This window comes from Coregonus clupeaformis, chromosome 16, assembly GCF_020615455.1.
Source record: "Coregonus clupeaformis isolate EN_2021a chromosome 16, ASM2061545v1, whole genome shotgun sequence".
Lineage (NCBI taxonomy): Eukaryota > Metazoa > Chordata > Actinopteri > Salmoniformes > Salmonidae > Coregonus > Coregonus clupeaformis.
Window position 1 is genome coordinate 36,716,773 of NC_059207.1, and position 18,001 is coordinate 36,734,773.

Genomic DNA, 18,001 nt, shown 5'->3' on the forward strand with positions numbered 1-18,001 from the left:
TCTGAGGGAGCATGCAATTGGCATGCTGACTGCAGAAATGTCCACCAGAGCTGTTGGCAGAGAATTTAATGTTAATTTCCCTACCGTAAGCCGCCTCCAACTGGCCTCACAACCGCAGACCATGTGTATGGCATCGTGTGGGCAAGCGGTTTGCTGATGTAAACATTGTGAACAGAGTGCCCCATGGTGGGGGTGGGGGTTATGGTATGGGCAGGCATAAGCTATGGACAACGAACATTGGCAATTTGAATGCACAAAAACACCACAACGAGATCCTGAGGCCCATTTTTGTTTGTTTGATATCTGTAGCCAACAGATGCATATCTGTATTCCCAGTAATGTGAAATCCTTAAATTAGGGCCTAATGAATTTATTTCAATTGACTGATTTCCTCATATGAACTGTAACTCTGTAAAATCGTTGAAATTGTTGCGTTTATATATATTTTCAGTATAAAACAAAACAAACAACCCCTGCTGATCCCAGCATGAATTGAGAAATGACTTGTCGTCATCTATTGATGCCTGACTAGTCTGAATCACTGTCTCCATCGCTGTCTGCCTCCTTCACATCCACGCTGAATTTATACTCCTGATCACAGCCCATGTAGGCATCACTCATGAAGTACAGTGTGTAGTTGTGAACGCCCAGCACTGGTGCAACAAAGTCCAGCTTCACCTGCAATGGGAGAAAGGGGCACAGAGAGTGAGGCCAAGCAATGCTGACAGAGGGTATTCACCTTTAAGATTACTTTTGGGCTTTCAGATGCTAGATCAATTACGTGCTAGCCTACATGTAGGCGACTGTCAAAATATGCAGATGCCTGCATGTATTGGCTCCATAAGGTCCAGTTGGGGTGCATAGTCACTTTAACTCTACCCACATGTACGTATTACTTCAACTACCTCAACTAGCCGGTGCCCCCGCACATTGACTCTGCACCGGTACCCCCCTGTATATAGCCTCCCTACTGTTATTTTATTTTACTTCTGCTCTTTTTTTCTCAACACTTTTTTGTTGTTTTATTTTACTTTTTTATTAAAAATAAATGCACTGTTGGTTATTTCACTGTAATGTCTGCACCTGTTGTATTCGGGGGGCATGTGGCCAATAAAATTTGATTTGATTTAAACTGACCTTGGCCTTCTGCTGCAGTGTCAGCCTCTTAATGGAGATCAGGCTGTTGGACTTGGGGTCTCCAATCACCACCCACCAGCCCTCCTCACGTTTCTGAAACAACAACACAGTCAAAGGTTAAACATGGTCATTGTTGAGTTTGTGCTTTTTGAATGAATCAGTAAAGGAGTTCTGACAAGCTGGTAGTGATGATCCATACCTGGGGGAAGAGTGGGGCAATAACAGGCCCAGTCACCTCCTCTTCTCTCTCCAACTGGACCAGGACCAGCACTGGACCTCCACTGTGAGCACAAAGATATGATCAGACACCTTCACTTACTCTGCTTCTCTCTCATTTTCAATGTTCCATAGATTCAATGGGCAGTAGTAGTAAGTAGCAAACACCTCATTAACAACCTCCTAAGCAAAGATACATTTTCTTGTGTTACTAATCTCTCTATATTCTGTCAACCTATTTCCTCACAATTATTCCCCTCTACCTCTAACAGCCCCATTTAAATCACCTCTTGATGTTCTCCTTCTCTGCCACCTCGTAGGACAGTTCAATGTTGGGGTAGCGGTTACAGAAGCGAGCCACGTCTGCTATCTGGGTGTCTGAGAGCTGCAGCAGCCCACTACGATCCTCATCCTCCATCTCCATGATGTCAAAGATACTCTCCACACCCTGAGAAATACAACTAGAGATCAGCTTCAAGATCCACACCAAAGCAAGATGGCCATGATCCCTTGTCTGGTAAATGGAAGTGTTTCAAATGAATAGAGTAACAGGCAGTCGTGGATGTGTTACCTTGTCCGTGCAGCGTTTGATGTGCTCAGAGGTAAAGTAGGGCAGCTGTTTGAGGTAGGAGTCCTTGGACCACATGGCCTGGGTGACCATCTGAGCCAGCTCCATAGCAGCCAGTGCAGGGCTCAGCCAGCCGTTACTGGACAGCACATCTACACAGGCCTGGATCAGACGCACAGCCTGGACAGGACACACAACCATACATAGATTTTAAACACTAGCACACCTCAATCTGACCCACTACTTTCTGAACTCTTCAACACTAGGTCATACTACAGTCTTTCTGCTATACAGAGTCCATTTATCACAGCTTAGATTGCACCAAAGTATCTATTAATTTCTCATTCACCTTGCTGAGGATCTCCTCTGTGTCTGACTGGAGCTCAGCGCTCAGCTGCATCCTGGACAAGTGAGCCTGCAGCAGCAGGTTGGTCTTCACATGGGGATCGTTGAACTTGGGGTTGTTCAGTTTGTGGGGCACCTTCTGGGCCAGCTGAAAACACAACATATACAAGTTGATTAATGACAATGTCATAGAATGTTTCCAGATAAGTATTTGTGAGCAATGAATTCACACGTTCCATTGCTTCCAGTTCTACATGGGTATTTGGGTGGGGTAATAAGTCTGCAAAAGTGCATCTTATGAATATTGATGTGCATTAGTATGTTTACCTGTCTGAGCAGGTTGTCCTCATGGTGTCTGATGGGGATGTTCTTGTACTCAGCAGCATTGGAGATGATCTCAATCAATCCACGGATCTTGGTCTTGGCGTTCAGGGACATACTGAACAACTCTGATACGAACATAAATAAAATGTCAGTAACTCAACAAGTTATATACTGTATAATGTATGTATTCTATTTTAACATTTGTTTAGTCTATGGGGTGGTTCACAGTTTAGGTGATGTGACTGATACAGCCATATTTAGTGACAGTGGGATGTTGGTTGTGGTAGTTCTCACCGATGGTGGTGTAGTTGATATAGTAGTAGGCAGCGATCATGCCCAAGTTAAGAGGTGCCACATCCATCTCATCCTCGATGCTGATGCACTTGGACTGCTCCAGGTCATGCAGGGTGTTCTCTACCAGTTCTGACAGGTGGTCGGACAGATGACGGTGAGACATGCCTGGATGGGAGAGATGGAGAGCAGCACTTTAACATAAGACTCCAAGACAAAAACACTATAGGTCTGGATAAATATTACATGTCTAGAGTGTCAACAGTTGAGAGCATTGCCAGTGCTGTAGGTGTGCCTGTCTCACCTTGCAGGTTGTAGTAGTTGGGGTTCTGGGTCATGCGACGGTACAGGAAGGTCCAGGTCAGGTAGTCCACCGCGTCCTGTTTGTTTTCCACCGTCTTGGTGACGATCTCAGCGTTGAAGTGGTCGTGCATGCAGTGGTCCAGGTGAGATTCCACTGGCAGGGGCTCATACAGAAACTTCTTGAAGAAATCCTACATTTGAGAAAAAGAGAGTAGGTTATAAATGACAGAATAATGGAGTGACAGAGAAAAAGGGACAGTGAAAATGGAGAGAAAAGGAGGATATTGCTGACGTACCTTTTTGGAACCCTGACACATGATGACACAGCGTCCCTCATCGTCCTGCAGGGGCCGGTTGGCCTTGCCCACCATCTGGAGCACATCGTAGATAGGGTAGTCCACATAGCTGGGGACAGAGAGGACATGGTCACTAACACAGTCAAACTGAGGCAGGAGGGGGGGTCTGAGTGATATAGATTAGATATAAAACAGTGTTACTTACGCATGGATTTTGCCATTGTAGTACTGGGTGTCCATGATAACAACCAGGTGAGCAGATATGTTTGTGCCCCAGCAGAGGGAGCGTGAAGCCACTACAACCTGGACTGCACCTGCAGGCAGAGAGGACCAGACACAGCATGTCATTTAACAATCACCCTCTATACTTTCTCTAACTAGGTACTGTATCAGCAGGTCTAAGGGAGTGGCCAGTTGTACCGGAGTTGAATAGCTGCTCCACGATCCTGCGTTCTGTAGTTGACAGGCCCTCGTGCAGGTAGCCCACCCCATTGGCCAGCGTCTCCTTCAGGGTGCCGTCTGTCACCTTCTCCAGGAAGGGAGCCAGGTCCTTCTCAGTGCAGTGCAGGAACCTACAGGGAGACATCTGTTACTGCTCTGAGACCTCATGTTACAACATCTACCAACACTGTATACATAAAGAGTTTTGACTCCTTGAACCACTCAGAAAGATTAAAATGTGTTAAGGTTATGGGTCAGACCTCTGAGGGACCACGTCAGCAGCACAGAAGGTGAGGATGTCGATGGCGGTGAGGCGGGTCTGACGGCGGGACGGGACGAACACGACAGCCGGTTTAGAGGGGGAGTGCTTCATGATGGCGTGGTACACTGGCTTGGCCATGGACAGCAAGCGAGTCTGGGTGTGACTCACATTGAAGCCCTGAGAGAGGAGAGAGGCATTACAATGAAGTTAAATTGAGCAGATATGATATTATCCAGCCAGACAATAACATATTTTATGAAAAAAACCTTATTGGTGTTTTATTTGGCTAAGAGCAGGTTGATGATGATGTAACAGGTTGAGAGGACATTACAGTCATGGTACTGACCTGGATGTGCAGCTCCAGAGGGACAGGCCTGACATTGGGGTGGAAGTTAAAGGTTGCAGTGGTGCTGCATCCCAGCCAGTGGGCCACGTCTTTGGCATTGGACAGGGAGGAGCTGAGGGCCACGATGCGGATGGGACGCTCAATCTGAGACGAGATGTACCTCATCCTGGAGCAGATCACTTCCAACACAGGCTACAAGAAAGACGGAGAGTATGAATATCAATGTATTTTACTTCACATGTCAAACAAGTATTGTATAGTTGCTATCTAATCAAAGCACTAGGCAGGTGGATATATGGTTTATCAGTTTGGATCGTGGCCTTACTCCGTTCTCTCCTCCAATGAGGTGAGTCTCGTCCACGATGAAGAGGCTGACGTTCTGGACGTTCTTCCTCTGCTTCCAGCGGCGCGACAGGATGTCCCATTTGTCCGGGGTGCTGACAATGATGTCACCCTTCCCCAGCAGCTTCAGGTCAGTGCTAGTCTCTCCCGTCAGCAACACCACCTTCTTATTCAGAGCATCCTGGAACTTCTGGTGCCAGTCAACAAACACCTGGACACACACGAGTGATGTTAAACGGGGTGGAAGGAATGGGTCATATTAGTGTGAACAATCAAAAGTCAGATGAAAACAACATTATGTTAAAGTTGAAAACACTCCATATTGATAACCCTGTACCTGTTCAGCCAGGGCCTCCATGGGTGTGATGTAGACACAACGTCCCTCTGCGTTGTGCAGCAGCATCCTCAGGATGGCAAATTCAGCACAGATGGTCTTCCCACTGCCGGTGGGGGCTCCCACAAACACGTTGTCGTCACTGTTGTACACAGCGTTGAACACTGGACGAACACAGAGAATAGCACACATTATATTACTCACAATGTAAGCACAAAAGGTATAGAGGCATGTGCCTGATTGAAGTCATTGAATGGGCCACATTGGTCTTAGAGGTGAGATGGGTGCAGTGAGAAACTGTTAGCCCAAATGGTGACACTTCAGAGTCTCAGAGTGCATCTTACCCTGTGTCTGGATGGGGTTGAAGAAGGGAAACTTGTTCTGGTAGAGGGTCTCGAAGGCGGCATTACGAAGGGCGGTCACAGGCAGGGGCTGCAGGTCCAGCAGCTCAGTGGGAGGGGGGTACTTCTCTGGCAGGATCAGGTGGCGGAAAGACACCGGCAGCTGGGTCTCACAGGCTGAGAGGGAGAGACGTGCAGAGGAGAGGGATACATTTTCAATGGACATCCTCCTAAACTCTATATTTGCTTATACATTTTGAATCGACTAAGTTACTAATAAGAGCTAGCCAGAGGTGTCACACTCACACAGCCAGTGGTCCGAGGCCACGCGGATGAAATACTGCGGGGGCAGGGGCTCGAACACGGGCACGAAGAAGGTGACCAGGTGCTCGTCCTGGGCGTACTTGGCCTTGAGCAGGAAGTACTCGTGGTGTAGGATGACCTCACTGTCCACATCCTCCACCAGGATCCAGAAGGCCTCCGATGAGCCATGCACCTTTATGGGCCACAGAGAGCGGGGTTAAGGGTGTATGTGTTGGTGTGTTATAGTAAGAAAAACCCAATTTAATCTGAGCCATGTAACAGCTATAAACTAATAGCCTGAAGGTACTATACAGATCCACTGACCTTGTCATCCCACTGGAAGTCTGGTGTGATGGTGAGCTCCACCTTCAGTGTGGAGCGGGTGATGGGCTGCAGGTGAACGGCCAGGTCCAGTTTGGGGAACTGGTGCACGTACTTATGGATGGTCTTCCCCATCTTGGGCATGCGGATCAACTCACCTGAGGGACAGAAGGACTTTCAATGACAACTTCAACAACCGGGGATGAATCAATGAGCATGTAGTGTTAGTGGGTCCAGGTCCGAGGTGGGGCATTTGGGGTGCACTGCAGAGCAGACTCACCAATCTCATTGTGGTTGAGGTCATAGAGGCGCTCGAAGGGGAAGTTCTTCTTCTCAATCTTCTTGATGACTTCCTCTGGGAGCTTCCTGAACTGACGCAGAGGAGACATGGACTGCCACCTGTGTAGGAGAGGGACACATTCACACAGGGAAGGCCAGAGGAACATCACATTTCATTCTAGCCTCGTTATGTATACTGAACAAAAATATAAACGCAACATGTTAAGTCTTGGTCCCATGTTTCATGAGCTGAGATAAAAGATCCCAGAAATTTTCCATATGCACAAAAACGTTATTTCTCTCAAATTTTGTGCGCAAATTTCTTTACATCCCTGTTAGTGAGCATTTCTCCTTTGCCAAGATAATCCATCCACCTGACATGTGTGCTGGGGACAATAAAAGGCCACTCTAAAATGTGCAGTTTTGTCACACAACACCACAGATGTCTCAAGTTGAGGGGGCGTGCAACTGGCATGCTGACTGTAGGAATGTCCACCAGAGCTGTTACCAGATAATTGAATGTTCATTTCTCTACCATAAGCCACCTCCAATGTTGTTTGATAGAATTTGGCAGTACATCCAACCGGCCTCACAACCGCAGACCACATGTAACCACGCCAGCCCAGGATCTCAACATTCGGCTTCTTCACCTGCGGGATTGTCTGAGACCAGCCACCCGGACAGCTGATGAAACTGAGGAGTATTTCTGTCTGTAATAAAGCCCTTTTGTGGGGAAAAGCTCATTCCGATTGGCTGGGCCTGGCTTCCAAGTGGGTGGGCCTATGCCCTCCCAGGCCCACCCATGGCTGTGCCCCTGCCCAGTCATGTGAAATCCATAGATTAGAGCCTAATGATTTCATTTCAATTGACTGATTTTACTTATATGAACTGTAACTCAGTAAAATCGTTGAAATTGTTGCGTTTATATTTTTGTTCAGTATAATTTACTAGGACTGGTGACTAAGGTCTTCATCAGTGAAAATTAGGAATAAACAGCAATGGTTAACTTACATCCTCTTGTCAATCATCTTGCAGAGGTTCATGGTCTTGTCTGTGAGCTGGGCCCATCCCCTGCTCAGGACAATCTCAAAGATGGCTCGCATCAGTCTTCCAGCACTCTGAGGAAGGACACAGTTAACAGTCAGATGCTGGTAACATACTTAAAACATCTCTCTAATCAAACAAACAAATGGAAATAGCCTTGCCTGCGTCACATAGACCATGTCAGCCATCAGAGCAAAGCCCTCCAGTTTGAGCTGAGAGATGTAAGCCTGGAGCAGCACGTTGATCTGTAATAAGAACACACATCTCAGAACTGGCTCATAGCAACAGGACTCTAGCAATACATACTGCAGTGGTGTACCATATCATTGATCAGTGTACAGTGTCAACATTGACACATGTAGTAGTATACCTTGGCGCTGGGCTCCTCAATGCTCTCCTTCACTGGAATGGGAACTCTCTCCAGCAGCTTCTGCAGCTCCAGCTTCTCTTCCTGAAATAAGACCCCACGTGAGCATTCATGTATCTGTAGCATTTTACTGTAGATCAGTTGCTGGTTTGGTGTAGACCTGACCAAAACCATTCAGTAACATTTGTGGCCTTTTGTCATTAAATATAGTATTCCAGAGTAGGGATGGGCATTTGAAATGATTTCACCTTTTTTTCCTGGCTATCCAGACAGTCAAAATACATGTTTTAATAAAAAAAAAAAAAAAAAAAAGATATTCAAACATCAATGGTGACTTGCTCGCGCGACTTGAGATGGCCGGTGTGCTGCACTCTACTTACATTTACGCCATTTAGCAGACGCTCTTATCCAGAGCCACTTACAAATTGGTACTTGTTTCAGCAGAAGTGTGAGGGAGGGGCAAAAGAGGAGCAGGTGTGTGTGACAGTCTGTGTGGCACAGTGGGAGAGAGAGAAAGTAGCCAAACTGACTCGCACTAGTTAGATAGATAACCTATGGCAGCAACAAGTTTGTCTATCATACCATCTGATAGTGCCTGTCTTGGCTGCATCAAATCATTGTAAAGAAGCTAGCTAGCTACAGTAGCCAGTTAAGTTAGCCACCTAGCTAGCTTCTTTATAACGATTTGAGTGGCGCAGTGGTCTAAGGCACTGCATCGCAGTGCTAACTGTGCCACTAGAGATCCTGGTTCGAATCCAGGCTCTGTCGCAGCCGGCCGCGACCGGGAGACCCATGGGGCGGCGCACAATTGGCCCAGCGTCGTCCAGGGTAGGGGAGGGAATGGCCGGCAGGGATGTAGCTCAGTTGATAGAGCATGGCGTTTGCAACGCCAGGGTTGTGGGTTCGTTTCCCACGGTTGGCCAGTATAAAAATATATGTATTCACTAACTGTAAGTCGCTCTGGATAAGAGCGTCTGCTAAATGACTAAAATGTAAATGTAAATTTGATGCAGTCAAAACAGGCCCTACCAAATGGTATGATAGATAATCTATGGCAGCAACAAGTTTTTCTAACTAGCTAACGTAGCAGGGCTAGCTAATTGAGGCTTTTTTGCTGCGCTCCCCGTCCTTGTCTACAACTCCATTCATATGAAACAACAGCCTACCTGTTGGTTGATCATTGTAGCCTACTCCTTCTCATTTAGCCAACTTAATTCTGTAATTTTATTTCCATTTTGCATTGATTAGAAATCTCCCACTTCACTTGCTACACATGGAGCCTCTGACTGCAGCAGCGCTTTAATTGACCCACAATAACAACAAGCTACACGTGTGTAGGCTACTGGTGAATCTTTATGGGATGCACTCATACAAACTGTCATGAAACTGCTGTTTTATTAAAATGTTGAATGTAATGGTTTATCCTTGTAGGCTCTGTAGCAATGTCACATTATAATTGTATTTAATTTTAGACAAAGCCCTTTCATTGCTAAAGTAGGCCTATATTTTTTTATATCTCTCAAAAGTTAATACTCTCCAAAGTAATCGAATACTAACGTCCATTTAGATATTTGAATAACCGTGCCCATCCCTATTCTACAGTGCTGTATACCTCTCTGACAGTGATGTTCCTAAACTCAGAGGAGAGGGAGAAGACGCGGAAAAGCTCGATCTCACTGAGGGTGGGCTTCAGCAGCTGGTTGTACGTCTGGATGGAGTCATGGGTGATGTAGAAGTGACTGGCGATGCGACCCAGGTCCGTCACCTTCAGGGAGGGATGAGAAAAGTTTGCCCCATAAACAAAAATAATCTATCATGAATATCAATAGCATAATCTTTGTCTTTACCATCTTAGAATCTTGAAGAGATCTCAATAGGTCAGTGTCATTGCATTGCTCCCACTGGACAGAGTGCATGTGTAGAGTGGTGTGTACCTGGAAGGCGCCAGTCCGCTTGTCGTACTTGACCAGGCTGTTCTTGTCCAGCACGTTGGCTGCAGTGTGGATCAGGTTCATCCTGCGGCGCTCCAGCAGGGGGTCTGAGCTGCGGTCGTCATGGGAGACCCCGTACAGGGTGGGGTTACGGAGCATACGCACGTACAGGTAGGTGTAGCCCAGCCAGTTCACTGCGTCCTGATGAGGAGCCAACAAGAGAGGAGTGAGACCACTACAGCAGCAAGGGTTTGAATGTTAGCACTAATGGTTCTAGCTGACCAGTCTCTGTACAGGTAGTCTCAGCAGCACACTACAGCATGTCTATCGTTATTAGTGGTGAGTTGTGGGCGGTGTTGTAAATCCAGTTATACGCTCACCTTAGCATTCTGCACGTTGCCCAGCACTATCTCAGCGTTGAGCATGTCTGGCAGCTTGGACACCATCTGGCTCTCGATGGGCAGCTGCTGGTTGAGCAGAGACAGGTAGTACTGCAGCTCCCCGTGGGATGTGATCAGGATGCCCTCTCCCTTGGTGTCGTACTGAGGACGCCCAGCTCGACCAAGCATCTGAACACAGCACAGAACACAGAGGTGTCATTCAAACTCACAAAGCTAACAAACAGAGTGAGGATTATTTAGCAAATATAATATTCTGCTACAGTGAAGTCTAGCCCTGTGTATGCATCTCAGTAGTCTAATCCAGACAGTGCAGACTAACCTGTAGAATGTCCAGGGCTCCCAGCTCTGTCCATCTGCCTTTTTCTGGGCTGTACACCTGGGTGCCTTTGATGATGACAGTATGTGCAGGCAGATTCACACCCCAGGCCAATGTGGCTGTGGACACCAGCACCTGAAACAGACAGAGCCCTTTCAGTGAGATCGGTCCAGTGACATTGTAACAATAGCTCTGACTGTATTAAAGGAAAGAGGTTAGTAGAGATTTAGAAGAGACTAACCTGGATGTGGCGATCAGCAAAGAGATCTTCCACCAAGGTACGGTCCACTCTGGTCATACCAGCATGATGGATGGCGAAACCGTAGGGCAGCAAGTCCTTCAGCTCAAGGTTCTGGGGGAAGTGAGATGAAAAAAATGAATGTAATGTTCAGTTGTTTTTTAGGTGTAATATGCAGAAATCGCTCCACCATTTCCTGGTTGCCAAAATTCTAATAGTTCGACTAATTTCCGTTTGTGACAAAACAAGTGTAGAGAATCATTGCACCATCTAAACCGCTGTGAAATATATTTTCAATGACCAAAAAATATTGTATGTTCAGCTGTTTGAAGCTGGTGTACAAAACCGAAAGTAAAAGACGTAAAAACGAAACTTAAGAACGGGAAGCATAGAAATAGTGCACATAGAACAGATCTACGGCTTCTTAGACTTGCTTTCAATGAGAATGACAGATCTATAACTCACATTTCTATATGAATTTGGTCAGGTTGCCCAAAAAGTTACATATTGCAGCTTTAATAATCAGATTATTGTAAGATTTGGTTTTTAATCCAACTGCCTACTCACAGATTCGAGACAGATGTGTATAGACATTCAACAGGCTTTGGTAGCTAAAATTAGTCCCCACGTCAGGTGAACTCACCTTGCACTGCTCTGCCTCAGTCCTGAGGACCTCAGTTGAGGCTGAGCCCTCCCTCAGGAACAGCCCCAGGGTGTCTTTCTCTAGACACATGTCCCTGATGGCCCGGGCAGTCTTCCCGGTCTCCTTCCTGGAGTGGACAAACACCAGCACCTGACAAACACGGACACAAGTTAGCACAAGAATATTAGATTGTGTGGAACGTTCTGTCTGTTGATATTTCTCATCTTATAGACATTGGGATTTTCCAGATCTCATGTTTTGTGTTGGCGGCAATGCGGAGTCAGATGATGGTTAAAGAACACTAGGCTGAGTTGGCCTCACCTGGTTCTTCCCAGCATGCTCCATGATCTTCTCATAGACAATCTCATTCATGATCTGGAAGCGCTTGATGGCCTTCTTCTCAGTGATGCCCACATATGTCTGCTCCAGGGGCACTGGACGGAAACTGGAAGACAGAAAATACTATCAGTCATACTTGTGCTTACAATCCAACTGCTCACAAAACCTGTTCATCTGAAGTAGGATGAGTGTGTGGAGAGATTGATCCTCCTTCCTGAGCCCTGGCTGACCTGTTGTCGAAGTAGAAGAGTCCCTTGGCGGGGTCTACTCGCAGGCAGGTGGCCACGTCCTCGTAGTTGGGCAGGGTGGCACTGAGACCCAGCAGACGCACGTCCTCCTGGGTCAGCTCCACGTTGCGGATGGTCCTGGCCACCAGAGACTCCAGGACTGGCCCACGGTCGTCATGCAGCAGATGGATCTCATCCTGACCATCAGACACACACTCAGTCACATACTGTTCTTACACCCAATGAGTTTATAACTACAGTTTAAAAAATAATGTCAAATAACGTAAATGCTAAATAGTAATGGGATGTTTGACTAAAGGGTCTTGAAGGGTCTTGCATAAAGTCCATAAGAAGACCATTTGAGTTTGAGAGCGTGTTTGTACTTACAATGATGATGAGGCGCACTAGCTGGGTGTAGGTGCGCTCGCCTCCTTTGCGTGTGATGATGTCCCATTTCTCTGGGGTGCAGACGATGACCTGGGTGGCGTTTATCTCCTCTTTACACAGCTGATGGTCTCCTGTCAGTTCAGACACTGTGATGCCATAACTGGCCAGACGCTGGGTGGGAGAGAGAAATGCAAAACACAAATCAGAAAACAGGACAGAATTCCATATTATACAAACACATCTCTCTTGGCAATTCAAGTCCGTGACAGTATATAACACTGAGTTCTGACCCCCAAAAAAGGACAACAAGTCTCACCTTACTAAAGCTGCCCACCATCTCCTGTACCAGCGAGCGCATAGGAGCCACATAGATGATCTTGAAGTCGTCCAAGTTGATGGTTCCATCCAGGTTGATGTGCTTGCCGATCTCCCTTAGCATAGCCATGAGGGCCACGTTGGTCTTACCTGCTCCCTAGAGGCACCCAGGGGAATAGACAGAGGTAGAAAATACACAGGGATAAGTTAGAAAACAAAACATTTCAACAATGGCACATTTGAACATATGTAACATGACAAGAGTGCTGAGCAGAGAGCTATTATAGTTGACCGTGGTTTATTTACTAACCGTAGGAGCGCACACCAGCAGGTTCTCATCGGTCTCCATAGCAGTCTTGAACAGCTTGCTCTGAATGCGGTTCAGGGTTTTGAACCCTTCGAAACCTGCCTGGGCATACTTGGGCAGCTTCTCGATTGTCACCAGCACCTAATAACACAGACAATCAATTGAGGCTTGGCTGACAGTTCTTGAAAATAAGACCATTCACTTGCTAGAAGCGTCAGTACTGACTACAGTAAAAAAAAAATAATACGCATACAGAGGCTCACACACACCTCATCGTCAGCGAAGGGCTTGGGCTTGAGTGCAGGAACGTGCACCTCCTCGTAGCCTTTGCGCTGCTTGCGGAAGGAGCCATCTGGCAGCTGGCACCTCTTGTTGGCCATGAAGTGGCTTCCCTGGGTGAAGGCCAGGTCCTCCAGGTCCAGCAGCTGTTTAGGGGTCATGGACTGAGGGGTGGGGTAAATGGTACAAGTTAGTATTTATTTAGCATCAATATATTCATATTGAATGTGTGTCATTGCAACGTGTGTAATATGTTTATAGTTTATGTGCAAATCGTCTGTGGACTACACAGTGGGTAGACGGGCTATATTCATGTGTGCATTATTCATGTTCCTCCTCACCTCTCCATGGTCGATGTCCATAGACTCCAAGTCATTGTCCACGCGAGACTTCCTCACTCTCTCCCTGCGAGATCGCTCTTCCTGAAGACATGAACACCAGCCATTGTTTGAGACCAAGGGAACCAACATTAAATGTTTAGGTGATCATTTTTCTGTTTATTTATTTCAGTCTGTTCCAATACGTCTATAGTACAGTATAGAAATAATGATTTATCCAGTGACTAATTCAACAATGAAGATCGTGTCTTACCCTAATAATATCCTCCTTCTCAGTCTCCTGCAGCTGATAAAGAACTTTGGACAAGTCTGGATCTGCCTCCATCTTTCCTATGATCTTCTCCTTCTCTGCTTCGCTCTGAGCACTTGCCAACATGGTACAGTACTGGACTGTGAGGGAGCAGAGAAATTAATCAGTGACCTCTCAATTTTGGCAATGCAAGCTGTTATAGTCTCCCTCTAATGTTAACTTAATGTACATTAGTTGTGGAAATGACAGGTACTCACTCATGCGACGATGCTGACGAAGGATTTTGATGAAGTCAAAGGTGTTGAATCCCAACAGTAAGACCAGTTGATTCTCACATTCTCTGTCATCACTGGCAGTCTGTGGAATACAGAGACAGTCAGTCAGAGACCAAGGCAACCACATAGACACAGGCAGACATACTGAAACAATTAGACACACAAACACACACCTTGAGGATCTCCAGAACCTCATCTGCTTTCTTCTGAGATATTATGGCATCGTCGTAGAAACGGCTGAGCTGACGCTGGAGCCAGAAGGCATCGATGTCACGAGGATGCAGCTCCTTCTTCTTGGCTGTCATCACATCACCTGTCACACCAAGCTACAGGATACATGTTTATTAGTGCAAAGGTTAAACTAAAATGACTAAAATGTTAAAAGACACATTGTAGTTTAGTATAAACAGACGTGTGTTGTCGTGTGAACGAGGGGTCTTACATTGGCTGTCAGAGTGCAGCCCAAGTCTGCTTCCTCTCCTTCACTCTCTTCATCTGAGCCGTCATCTCGCACCTCCCCAAACTGGTCCTCATCACCCTCCTCCTCATCAGATTCAAACTGGACATTCACTCCGTATGTTTCGTCAATGTTGTCATCTGTGTGTTGAAACATTGATTCATTTTATTGCATAATAGTAGTCGCCAGAAATGAATGCATGATCCAGTTGAGTGAACATAATGTAAACATTCCTTCATCATTGTGTTTGTTTCCTTACCCATGTTCTGGAGCTCTTTGTCACCCCCGTAGTCACTGATCTTCTTGCCCAGATTGACCAGCACGTGGTAGCGTGTGTCATCTGCAGGCCCTAGTAACTGCTCCACTTCACGCCGTCTCTCCTTGTCCCTCATCTTGTCATTCTTCAGTACAGCCAGCACCTCGTCAGCCGCTCCACACAGGATATCTCTCGGCTGCAGAGTTACAGAAATACAGCACAGGCATATTCAAGTCATTGATTTGACTAGAACATTGTTAATTCCACCATTATATACAGTTGAAGTCGGAAGTTTACATACACCTTAGCCAAATACATTTAAACTCAGTTTTTCACAATTCCTGACATTTAAACCTAGTAAAAATTCCCTGTCTTAGTTCAGTTAGGATCACCACTTTATTTTAAGAATGTGAAATGTCAGAATACATTCCCAGTGGGTCAGAAGTTTACATACACTCAATTAGTATTTGGTAGCATTGCCTTTAAATTGTTTAACTTGGGTCAAACATTTCGGGTAGCCTTCCACAAGCTTCCCACAATAAGTTGGGTGAATTTTGGCCCATTCCTCCTGACAGAGCTGGTGAAACTGAGTCAGGTTTGTAGGCCTCCTTGCTCGCACACACTTTTTCAGTTCTGCCCACAAATGTTCTATAGGATTGAGGTCAGGGCTTTGTGATGGCCACTCCAATTGTTGTCCTATAGACACTTTTGTACCCGTTTCCTCCAGCATCTTCACAAGGTCCTTTGCTGTTGTTCTGGGATTGATTTGCACTTTTCGCACCAAAGTATGTTAATCTCTAGGAGACAGAACGCGTCTCCTTCCTGAGCGATATGACGGCTGCGTGGTCCCATGGTGTTTATACTTGCGTACTATTGTTTGTACAGATGAACGTGGTACCTTCAGGTGTTTGGAAATTGCTCCCAAGGATGAACCAGACTTGTGGAGGTCTACACATTTTTTTCTGAGGTCTTGGTTGATTTATTTTGATTTTCCCATGATGTCAAGCAAAGAGGCACTGAGTTTGAAGGTAGGCCTTGAAATACATCCACAGGTACACCTCCAATTGACTCAAATTATGTCAATTAGCCTATCAGAAGCTTCTAAAGCCATGACATCATTTTCTGGAATTTTCCAAGCTGTTTAAAGGCACAGTCAACTTAGTGTATGTAAACTTCTGACCCATTGGAATTGTGATACAGTGAATTACAAGTGAAATAATCTGTCTGAAACAATTGTTGGAAAAACGACTTGTGTCATGCACAAAGTAGATGTCCTAACCGACTTGCCAAAACTATAGTTTGTTAACAAGATATTTGTGGAGTGGTTGAAAAACAAGTTTTAATGACTCCAACATAAGTGTATGTAAACTTCCGACTTCAACTGTATGGTCTGCATAATGTTCTTCATTATTTTCAAATCAATGACCCTTGAGACAGACACATAATTGCACAAGTGTCTTAACAGTTGTTTCTCTGACCTGATCTCCCAGGGCAGCCTGGATGAAGCTGAGAAGGACCTCGTAGGTCTCCCTGGTCTCCTTGGTCTTAGGCTTGTACACAATGCCCACCATCTCATCAATGCCCTCTGACAGGAGGGTGAAGCCCTTCATCTTGTTCATGTCGTGCCTGTCCTCATCTCTCTTTCTCCTCCTGCACAGTTCAAAAGACAAAGGTGGAGGGAAGAGCCATACATGGGTTAGTCAGTCAAGAAGTGTTTCAGACATGCACCAGAAAATAGACATGAAGAGGCACTTGTACTTACTTTGCCCGTCTCTCCTCCAGCATTGAAGGTTTGGTCCTCTGGGACTTGTCACCCATCTTGGTTCCCACCAACTTCCCCACCAGGGACAGCACCTCTCCTGTGGGCTCATCACGCCTTGTGCGGTCAATGAGCGAACGGTCTGCTTGTAAGACCAAGTTGGAGTTCTAGTATTGGACAATAGACAAAGTTAAAAGGAGGAAGGGTACTGCAATGTAAACTTGCCTTCACCAAGTCATTCTTATGCTGGCTAGTTATACACTTACTGAGGCACAAAAACAACTTCAACTTGTTTTAAGGAATTCATGTTTGCCAACATTGGACAAACTGGCTAACTAACGGACTGGCTGGCTAGCTTCTCGCTAACTAGCTAGTAACCAAGCGCGACTAGTTAGTAACCAGTAACTTGGTCAGTTTTAGTAGTTGCAATACTGTGTCCAGCCACGTTAGCATAACGGTAATACGTTAGCTAACTAGCGAACTACTTAGCGCAAGAAAACAATACAGCATGAGGGAAAAACCAAGTAGCTAGCTAACATTAGCTTAGTTCAATTTCATACTTACCGCTTTGTACTCATACTGCAAGCTACGTGCAGTAACATCCGCCATGATTGCTTGAATGAAAGTTTACGCACTTTTGTGGTTCAACACTGAGAATTTACAGTGTGTCACGGGAAGAACTAGCTAAAGTTAGTTGGCTGAAAGTTAACTAGCGAATTTCTAGAGCAGTTGGCTAGTTTCACAGCCAATGTTGGTGTGCTTGGATCAAGAAATAAAGGTAAGCGGAAATCCTTTGTATCAATATATACACTTAGCGATACGTTATGTAGTTTTTGTTAGTAAAAGCGTTGACCATACGTTTCTGCAAACACGCTCGCTCCAACAACAAGCGGCGCTTCAGTCACTACTTCCGCTTCCGTCCGTGTCGTAGGTCAAATTCGAGATTCTATTCTTTGTACAGTGCCCTCTATCGACTCGACGAAGCATCATCGCTCTGGCCAACTTTATTATTGAAAATATTTGGTTTTCTAGAATCTAAACTAATAGTGAGTGTAGCGTCCCCATATGTTAGTGCTGCCTCTGCTAAGAAATACATTATTTTATTGCACAGCCGGTAGTGCACTTGCCCCACGAACATAGGGTCCCCGGTTCGAAACCCCAACTCAGACCGTTCCTCCTCAACCACAACTGACTGTATTATTAGCCCGGCTGGGCTTTGATGACAATTATATAATGGCAAGAGGTCATTTGGTTTGTGAATACTGCCCAACAAAGGCATAGCTAATAATTGGGCTGCTGAGCCATTCTTTTTTTTAAATGGTTATGAAATTGCTCCATTCCCCTTGTGTCTGTACATACTGCAATATACTGTAGCTGTAGTGTATAGCCTGATCTCTAATCTCTATTGCATAGCCTAGAAATC

General features: G+C 45.8%; 1 protein-coding gene across 1 annotated transcript; it reads right to left on the bottom strand.

Annotated features, from left to right (window-relative positions):
- Positions 1 to 523: 523 nt before the first annotated feature.
- Positions 524 to 17,482, bottom strand: LOC121584796 (U5 small nuclear ribonucleoprotein 200 kDa helicase). Its single transcript, XM_041900927.1, has 44 exons — positions 17,143 to 17,482; positions 16,582 to 16,745; positions 16,298 to 16,469; positions 14,823 to 15,015; positions 14,549 to 14,703; positions 14,280 to 14,432; positions 14,089 to 14,188; positions 13,835 to 13,971; positions 13,585 to 13,665; positions 13,234 to 13,407; positions 12,968 to 13,105; positions 12,659 to 12,814; positions 12,343 to 12,513; positions 11,959 to 12,152; positions 11,711 to 11,834; positions 11,390 to 11,539; positions 10,750 to 10,860; positions 10,512 to 10,643; positions 10,172 to 10,360; positions 9,795 to 9,992; positions 9,473 to 9,625; positions 7,864 to 7,944; positions 7,655 to 7,738; positions 7,461 to 7,567; positions 6,451 to 6,569; positions 6,174 to 6,328; positions 5,853 to 6,042; positions 5,550 to 5,723; positions 5,209 to 5,369; positions 4,855 to 5,082; positions 4,530 to 4,721; positions 4,182 to 4,360; positions 3,901 to 4,052; positions 3,686 to 3,794; positions 3,481 to 3,589; positions 3,186 to 3,375; positions 2,885 to 3,049; positions 2,594 to 2,715; positions 2,271 to 2,414; positions 1,925 to 2,101; positions 1,641 to 1,801; positions 1,337 to 1,418; positions 1,138 to 1,230; positions 524 to 678 (listed from the first exon to the last, which is right to left on the bottom strand). Exons 1-44 carry the CDS (start codon positions 17,185 to 17,187, stop codon positions 529 to 531), a joined length of 6,414 nt encoding a protein of 2,137 aa, XP_041756861.1. The 5' UTR covers positions 17,188 to 17,482; the 3' UTR covers positions 524 to 528.
- Positions 17,483 to 18,001: the final 519 nt, after the last annotated feature.

Coding starts and splice junctions, on each gene's coding strand:
- LOC121584796 (XM_041900927.1), bottom strand. CDS start 17,187: ATGGCGGATGTTACTGCACGTAGCTTGCAGTATGAGTACAAAGCG. Junction 15,016..16,297: donor AGGCTGCCCTGGGAGATCAG/GTCAGAGAAACA, acceptor GTAACTCTGCAG/CCGAGAGATATCCTGTGTGG. Junction 3,795..3,900: donor GGAGCAGCTATTCAACTCCG/GTACAACTGGCC, acceptor CTCTGCCTGCAG/GTGCAGTCCAGGTTGTAGTG.